Source organism: Trichechus manatus, unplaced genomic scaffold (assembly GCF_000243295.1).
Source record: "Trichechus manatus latirostris isolate Lorelei unplaced genomic scaffold, TriManLat1.0 scaffold00009, whole genome shotgun sequence".
In the NCBI taxonomy this organism is placed as follows: Eukaryota; Metazoa; Chordata; class Mammalia; order Sirenia; family Trichechidae; genus Trichechus; species Trichechus manatus.
This window is the reverse complement of record NW_004443945.1, coordinates 8669753-8679095: the sequence shown is the minus strand read 5'-3', so window position 1 is coordinate 8679095 and position 9343 is coordinate 8669753. Positions and strand designations below refer to the sequence as shown.

General features: G+C 40.9%; 1 protein-coding gene across 2 annotated transcripts in view; it reads left to right on the top strand.

The window, feature by feature from the left end:
* Window positions 1-4668: 4668 nt before the first annotated feature.
* The window catches only part of EBAG9 (estrogen receptor binding site associated antigen 9), a 19798-nt gene continuing 15123 nt past the window's right edge, over window positions 4669-9343 (top strand). Inside the window, exon 1 of one of the 2 annotated variants that reach the window (XM_023725979.1) lies at window positions 4669-4877. Coding sequence is in view for 1 of the 2 variants with exons in the window: in XM_023725978.1 (XP_023581746.1) it covers window positions 8533-8610 (78 nt within the window). In the remaining variant the exon portion in view is untranslated. Of the gene's footprint in view, window positions 4878-7112; window positions 8611-9343 lie in introns of those variants that run through there. The other variant, XM_023725978.1, reaches the window with a different exon arrangement.

Genomic DNA, 9343 nt, shown 5'->3' with positions numbered 1-9343 from the left:
TCCTTTGGACTAATGTTTTCCTTGTATCCTGTTCTCTTCATTCTCCCTTGCTCCCAAAGGGGTGAGACCAGTGGAGTATCTTAGATGGCTGCTCACTGGCTTTTAAGACCCCAGATGCTACTCATCAAGGTAGAATGTACAACATTTTGTTTATAAACTGTGTTATGCCAGTTGAGCTAGATGTTCCCCAAGACCATGGTCCCCATAGCCCTCCACCCAGCAATTCAGTCCTTCAGGGAGTTTGTATGTGTCTATGGAGCTTCCATGACCTTTCCTTGTACAAGTTGTGCTGGCTTCCCCAGTACTGTGTACTGTCTTACCCTTCACCAAAATTACCACTTATCTATCGTCTATTTAATTTCCCCCTAATTCATATATTTAGGCTGATTATTCTTTATGCATATAAATTCTCCCTAGGAAAACAGAAAATATTAGGTTTTTTTTTTATACTGAAAATTTGTAGTGATTAAAATATGGATTTATTTCTCACTTAAAATGAATTTAATTTCAAATAAGAACTATAGCAAGAGATATATTCCATGGTGAGAAAGTGAGTAATTTTCACTGTATGAAATGTGCAGTGTATACAGACAAATAAACACCTTTATCTAGAAGTGCTGATACGTCTAATGCTTTAAAGGACCAGAGGTGGTCAGAGGGGGATCCAGGAACAGCAATTCCAAAGTAAGAGTTTAAAAATCAACCATCAAGATACATATCCTCTTAAGCGGATTTGAACAAGAGGGAATGGACACTACCAAAAAACCAAAACCAAATCTGTTGCCACCGAGTCAATTCTAATCATGGAGACCCCATAGGATACAGTAGAACTGCCCCCAAAGGGTTTCCAAGGCTGTAATCTTTATGGAAGCCGACTGCAACATCTTTCTCCCACAGCAGAGCGACGGGTGAGTTTGAACTGCCAACCTTTCGTTAGCAGCCGAGTGCTTAACCATTGAGCCACCAGGGATTCTTGGAATGGACAATAGGGAATCTCTTTTTTTGAACAGGACAGTTCCTATGAAGAAGACTGTGCCTTAAGAATATTCATATTAACCAGACAGCAAAGCACTGAGCTGATTTAGAGGAATGAAAAAATAAAATACAAAAGACTAGATGGGAGATTATGATAATCCAGATGTGCTGAAGTAATGCACACTGAGAAGAAAAATAAGTAAGATTTGGCAACAAATATTGGTATAAGAAACACAGCCCGTGAGCAGTGAGATAAAGAGGGAGGGTTGTCGGTGCCTTAGTCTAGCAGCCGCTCTTTCACCTTATTTCTCTAAAGCAAAAGGTGCAAAGGAGAGGGGATGTATACTCTAGCTTCAAAATTTAGTGCTCCCCTCCCCTTTTTCCTTTTTTAATGTGTTCCTAGTAAACTTATCTATTTCTGATGCTGATGACACAAAATTCGTCTCTGTTTTCCTTAGAAGCACCAGTTCCTGTTGTGAGCAAAAAGAAGATTCTATTGAATTGCAGCTGAGAAACCTGTACACCGGAAAACTTTCATTGATTTTATTGCTTTATTGTTTCCAACACACTTGCACACACATCATGCCATTTAATTTGAAGAATAAATCCACGAGGCAGGAATTATTAACCTAATTTTGTGGATGAGAAAACTGTAGCTACAATTTGCTCCACATCAAAGCCACTGTATCCATCATGGGTTCAGCGTTGTTTTATTTTTAAGTTTTCAACTCACATACAAGATAGGTCATGTTACAAAATATTGTTTTATGTTGATTGTTATGAGTCTCAACACATTTGCCTTTAGAAATAATAAATGGCCTTAGATTTCCAGATCAGCTCAGATCAAGTCTACTTAACCCAAAATATAGCTGACTATGATTATAGCTCTGATATCAACGTAGACATTAGCCAAGAGGTATTATATTGCTGACCTTCATGCCTGGGCACAGAAGTGAAGAGTTCACCCTCATCTTCTCATTTAAATCTATTTCTAGTGAAAGACATGGATTATTTTTCTCCATTTCCTACCCAGGCCCCTTCTGAAGGGACTTGATTACCTCTAAATTGTTCTTAAATTTTGAGTCTTTCTGTATTTAGCAATAAAAATTACTGCTAATTGAAGATATGTTGCAGTAATCATTGTGATGGAAAATATTCATTTAACTGTTTCATGGAAGTTAATTCTCTTCTAATAGAAAAGAAATATAAAAGCTGCTTCAGTCTTTTTGGTTTCTCTATTAAGCTATTGACCCTAACTATTAAATGGTGATTAAGATATTTTAAAACAAATTATAATTTTCCAGAATATTAGAATTTATTGTTTTGAAAGCAGGCACGATTCTGGAGTTGAAAGATCAATAAAACAATTCATTAAAATTATCATCAGATAATCCTTTACTTTTTAATGTATGTGTTCAAAGCTGTCATACTATGAGCTATAAGGCCTTGTTTTACTTGATCAAGAAACGAATGTGACTTTATGATCTGCATTCAACCATGAACAGCTGCTCATTAATAAAAAGCTATTAAAGTGCAAGTCAAAACAGCAGGTCTAAAATCGTGCTTGAGGGAAAACCCACCCTTTGGTGAAAAGCCAGGGAATTGGGTTGGGGATATCCAGAAACACTGTGCTGTGTTTGCAAGGTCTGTCCTACCTCCTCGGCAGGGAGGGGGCAGAGGGTCAGTTGACAAGACTGTACTCAGACCCAGCTGGGGAACTCAGAACAACAAAGCCTATACAAACTTTGAACCAGTAGAGTAAGTGGCGGGCTAGAAACTGATACTGTGAATAAATCAAGCTGGAGGTGGGGCAGAAGCAGACCAGAAGCCTTAAAATGGGCAAAATGATTTGGACACAGAGCAGGCAGAAGTAACTATACCTCATGGAATAGAGCCAATCCAGAGAGAAATTCTCATATACTAGGTTTATCCATTATGCCCCTCCCACTTGACATTTGGTGCCCTGCCCCCGTCCCCCCAGTCCCACACACACCTTGGGAGAGGACAGGGATTAAAATTGCATACTCTTTAAGAGGTGGTTCCCCAGAAATACCCCAAATTGTTGACACTTAAACAATTCCCAATTATAGAGTTACTACTCAACAACCAGTGTAAAGATGATTCAATAACAGTCTTTTGTAGGTATTATTAAAGTAAAATTTAAATTTGCAATCTTTAGCAGGCTTTGTGTTTTTGTTTTGTTAATGTGTTGAGATACAAGCGTTCGCTAATGGTTTTATTTTGAAATGACTAATAAACCTGAAGAATAATGAAAAAGATGAAAATATCATAGCAGCATAATAATTTGAAGCAAAGATAGAGGTCTCTAAGGAGAAAAGCTATTGTTGAAAGTGTATGCCAGGATGTAGCCTATTTAACAGATTATTGGAATTCAGGCATTAGAAGGGATTAATGTTAGAGTGGGCGTTTAAGGAACTGTAAGGGATTTAGTGGACTTTGGGTGGTGTAGTTACTGGGAGTGACGACGATGCACTAGCAGTAGTTGCAGCAGCCACAGGAACAGCTACTATCAAAGAACGTTTTCTATGTACTAGCTCTGCGCTAGGTACACTAGCTATTCTATGAAATAGTCACTATTACTACGGCCATTTTACTGATGGGGAGACCGAGGTTTCCAAAGATTGAATAATTAACCCACAGTTACACAGAACCATTCCAAAGCAAGAGTCATATAAATTTAGTTTCTTATCCTTTTGGGGATAACAGGTTAAATTACTAACAGAAATGCAATGCAGATGGGAGAGCACAAGAAAGTTAAGTGGACTATTACGTGCTACATCAGGGTGGGAGAACAAAGATTCTTTGTTGTAGTCAAAGTTGTAGTCAAGGAAGAGGTTTAAGAAGAAAAAGGCTGGTTCAGGAACAATTTACATCTACTCTTTCAACCTTTGATCATATAAACTCGTATCCTCTTTTCATCAGTTGCTTTCCATCAGTGGAGCAGATAATAGTTTTATTGAGGGTCTCTCAAACACAAGAGCCAAGGCTCCTAGCCTTTGAATAGCATACACAAGAAGAAACGAATCAGACTATGAAGAGAGAACTATCGAAAGGAAGAACAACTTAGTTTGGGAGAATGGCTACCCAGGCTGTAAGCGAAGAGAAAATACAGGAACGCGGGCAAGTGCCACTTTTTAACTGCCAGTTAAAGAAAATTAAAAAAAAAATTACTCGGAGAAGGCTTAATCCTGAAACAAATTTAGCATTTCTGACCCCTCAGGTGGAGGAACGATTGGGATCTAGCCTAACCAGGTCTAAATTATCCTGAGACAGCGGAAGCTCCCTCAGTTTTGCAATCTTAAGTTTTGCTTTTCTAGGTCCCATCTGGTAGGGGAGTTCTGAGGATGGAACGGAAAGCATGGGGAGGTAAATACTTCGCATAGAAAGTAGGACAACTCGGCAGGAATCCACAGGCTCGGTAACTATATATCTTGTGCAGCCAGCAACGGTCACAAAAACATCCACAGATCAAGCCTCGGCCACGCCCGAGCCTACCGCTGCTCTCCCCGCCCCCAGCGCTCATTGGTTCTCAGCCCCGACGCCGGACCCGCAGCCTAGCTCCTACAGGGTCAGACAGGCCCTGGGGCGGGGTGCAGAAGCGAGGTCCTGGAGACAACCGAGAACCGCCTTCAAGGAGGGGGTGAAGGGGGAGGGGCCGAGGGAGGGATTCCCGAGGAGGAGGTGGCTATGGCAGCTGCGCGGCGACAACGGCGGCTGCGAAGGAGCGCGCGCCCGGCTTTGAATGAGCGGTGCTGGGACTGAACGAGCAGAGCGCGCGCACGAGGAAGCGACCGGCAGGGCGCGCGCACGCGCCTTGAGTGCGCGCGCGGCCCGCGGCAGCTCGGAGCCTTCGCCGGGCAGGCGGGGAGGGGGAGGGGCAGGTGAGTGTGTGCGGCCCGCGGGCGCCGGCGAGGGACTTCCCGATTCCTATCCCCACGCTGACCCCCACTCCTGCCTTTGGCGTGTCATCTGCCCTTTACCCTGCCATCCCCTCTCCACGCCCCACACTTCCCGCCCTTCCACCTTTTCGCCCCTCCACCGGGCCCTGACCGCCTGACTGCCACTCTGGGGACTATTTCCGGGTCAGAGTGACCTCTGGGGTGAGGGAGCAGCGACTGGGTGCCGGGCCTGGGTGTGCAGCACTCGCCATGCAGCGCTCACGCGTGGGGAGGCAGGCCTGCGGGGCACCGGCCTGGAGAACCTCGTTCCTAAATCTACCCCGAACAGGGAAATTTGTCGGCCCTTCGTATCCCCACCCTCACAGGCCCCGCACTTCCCAAGTCACATTTTTCCAAAATCAAAAACCCAGCCCACCCGACAGCCACCACCAGCCACTAGAGCATTTGGCCAAACGCCATGCGCGTGGCATCGGCTTGTGTAACCTGAAAACGCGCACGTCGTTTTTCTCATCTGTGCAGTGGGTACGATTGTTTTTTTTCCCTCAGTTTGATGGGTAGTCTGAAGTTAACATTTTAGTTACGAAACTCATTTTCCTTGTGAGCCATTCAGGAAACCTTACTTTTGCGAAGAGTCTCAGTGGTGTCACTTATTTGAGGGACTGGCTTTTAGTTGACAGTACAGACTTCGCTTTTACTACTGCCCTCCACTTCTATTTCCTCTTCTCTCTTGGTTGGTGCTGATAACCTTAGCTTTTCAAATTTAAGCAAGTTCAGGTAAATTTTATTTGTGAAGCTTTGTGACATTTCTTAATTCAGAGAGTTACAAAGTTAATTTGAGGATGTATGGGACTATCGACTCGACAGCAACGGGTTACTAGATCATATGTTATTTCATAATTTGGTATTTAAAAAATTTAGAAATATACTCTTGGGAATTTATGCCAGAAGAATACGTCAGTCTTAGACAATGTATGTTTAGCGTGTACCAACACGGATATTGGCTTGGCTTGGTAATGAATTGTGATATAGTGGATGTACTGAAAGGATCTTACCAGCAGTTTACAGTAATTACAGAGATTAATTTGATCAGTTTCTAATGCTAAATTTTTTTTTTTTTTAACTTTAGATGAATCTTTTTTTACCTGATGTAGCATATTGGTTTCTAGAGATGTCATTTCTTCAGAAGTCTTTAAGTATAAGTTTGCTTCACGATTCTGAACCTTCCGGTACTGCTATGGCTCAAGTTTTTGTATTTGCCTAGAAATTTTTAAGGACATTTTAATTTTTAAGATTAGACTCTGTTAGCATTGCTCTGTTCTGGAAAGTATTTTGAAGCAACCAAAATGCAGAATAGCCTAAGATACATACTTATCAAATTGTTCATGTAGAGGACATTTCAAAACTCACACTGAAGCAATGTATATAAAATTAAAAGGTTTCTTAAGTAGGATATGGTTAACCATAGCCTGGGCTTTGGGCTGAGGCTCTTTAAATCCTGGATGAGTGAATTTCTTTGCCTCCCTATCAGCTTCATCAGTTAAATGGGAATATAGTGAAATTTTTCTGGTTATCTTTAGGATTCCAGTGGGGTGCTAGAACCTACATTGGCTAGAACTATGTCTTGCACATATTAAGTGCTCAAGGAATGTTAATTTCTCTTCATTCAGCAAATACTTGAGTCCCTACTATGTGCCTGTCATTGGCTGAGACATAGAAATGCTAAACTGGGAAAGATGGATGGGGCCTTGCCTTCTTAGTCCCTTGCATTCCATAGGAGTTAGTGTGTGGACAAGCTCATGACAATTGAGCAGAGAACACAGGACCTGTCTGTACTGGGTCAGTAGTGTTTCCCAGCAGGTAGGATAGTGTCTGTTGCATTTGCTGTTAGGTGCCCTCAAGTTGGCTCTGACTCATGGTGACTTATTGTATAATAAAATGAGACGTTGCTGGGTCCTGTGCCATCTTCATGATCTTTGGTATGTTTGAGTCCATCATTGTGGCTCTCGTGTCAATCCTTCTCATTCAGGGTTTCCCTCGTTTTCGCTGACCGTCTGCTTTACCAGCCATTATGTTCTTTTCTAGAGATTGATCTTTCCTGATGACGTACAAAGTAAGCAAGCCAAAGTCTCTCCATCCTCGCTTCTAAGGAACATTCTGGTTGTATTTCTTCTAAGATTGATATGTTCTTCTGGCAGTCCACAGTATATTCAGTATTCTTTGCCAGTAACACACTTCTAAAGCATCAGTTCTTCTGCCTTCTTTTTTCATTGTCCAGCTTTCACATGCATGTGAGGCGATTGAAAAGACCATAGCTGGGGTCAGTCGAACCTTAATCATCAAAGGAAAATCTTTGCTCTTTAAAACTTTATAGAAATCTTTTGTAGCAGATTTGCCCAGTACACTAGGTGGTTTGATTTTTGACTGCTGCTTCGATGGATATTGACTGTTGATCTAAGTAGAATATCCTTGACAACTTCAATTTTTTCTCCATTTATCATGATGTTGTTTTATTCATCCAGTTGTGAGGATTTTTGTTTTCTTCATGTTCATTTGTAGTCCATACTGAAGGCTGTGGTCTTTGACCTTCGTCACTAAGCGCTTCAAGTACTTGGAAAGCAAGTTGTGTCATCTGCATATCTCAGGTTATTAATGAAGCTAAATATGTATTCATCAAATTGAATTGAAGTATTAATATAAATCTCTAAGGTTATTCCTGCAAAGCAGTATAATGATGAAGTCAAAAGTGTTACTTAACAGTCTGCTGATTGCATTTTCCTCATTTAATACAACTGGTTGGAAAACTTAACCTTGAAAATTATATCACCACCGAATGACTAAGAATGTTGGTAATTGTTAGGGAGGTATTCTTGTCTTTTGATTAAATAAACCTAGATTTGAATCCAAGTCATCGGGTGTGGCAACATGGGAAAATATGCTTACTCTCTGTGCTTTGGGTTTTTTTTTCCTACTGTAAAATGAAGATAATAATATGTACCTCATAAAGTAGTTTTGTGGGTAAGTGAGCTAATAGATAGTGCTTGGCACATAGTAACCTGTCTATGAATATTAGTTCCCCTCTTTCATTAATCACAAAAGTAATAAGGATATTCTTAATTGCTTGGGAGGAAATTCTATTCTGCAATCGGTAACAGTCCGCTCTCTAACTGATTTTCTGTTGGAAAAAATGTAAAACTTTATTTCCAAGTATCGTTAAAATCATTAAAGCTGGCAAGTACTTATTGAACAACTACACCAATATTATTAGTGGGAAAGTGATGGCTGTGGTTACTAAGCCTCTGAATAAAATTTATTCTCAACTCTTCATTCATTCTGATGCCACTCGCTCCAGCCCAAATATTAAGTACTGTAATCTTCTTTTCCCTTTAAAACATCCTCCTAGAATATTTCCTCAGTTCTGCCTCCTTTTCCCAATGCCACATGCTTTACAGTCTCTTTCCTAGATGACTTTTTTCTTTAATAATTTTTCATAAAATTTATTTTAAATGTTTATTTAGGGAAATTTGCTTTTCTTTTGGTCAAGAGTTTTATTCTTGACCAGTCAGCTTTAAAATGAAGCTTTTATCATCTTAATTGTTCAGATCTTTCTGCTTATAATGAAGCAGTTGAACCTTTATTCATGTCTGTCTTTGCAGATGGTAACCAGAAGTGCCAGGTGAATAGGATCCTTCAAAGAAGGATTGAGCAGGGTGATAAGGTATATAGAAATATGGTGACACAGTGGTTAAGAGTTTGACTGCTAACCAAAAAGGTCGGCAGTTGTAATCCACCAGCTGCTCCTTGGAAACCCTGTGGGGGGCGGTTATACTCTGTCCTGTAGGGTTAATGTAGGTTGGAATCGACTTGACGGCAATGTGTTTGGTTTTTGGATAGTACACAGTAGAGTCCCTGGGTGGTGCGAACAGTTCAGCACTCTACTACTTAGCCAAAAGGTTTGTGGTTCGATCCCACCCAGAGCATCTTGGAAAACAAGCCTCGAGATCTGCTTCTGAAAGGTTACAGCCTTAAAAACTTCATGGAGCAGTACTCTGCATACGTTGTGGTCACCATGAGTCAGAATTGACTCAGTGACAACTAACAACATAGTACAAAATAGAAAACATAAGTGCAGTAAGAGAAAATACTGGAATTAAGACTTTGTAATAGTCTAGCTAAGAGGTAATAAAGGCTTCTGCTATGGACATTTCAGTGGAAATAAGGAAGAATATAGGCAGTGTTATGGAAATAAAAAAGATTTTTTGGCACTTTAGATGTTAGAGGATGAGGAATAAAGAAGACTCAAAATTGTTGCATTTTTATTGCTAGGGAACCTTTTGGAACTCTAATAGTGTACCTATAAGAGTCTACATGCCCTTTCTAACCCTAGAAATAGAAAGGGTCTAGCTGTGTGTTTTGCCTTTTTTTAAGAAAGGACTAGCAGTAGTATCTCT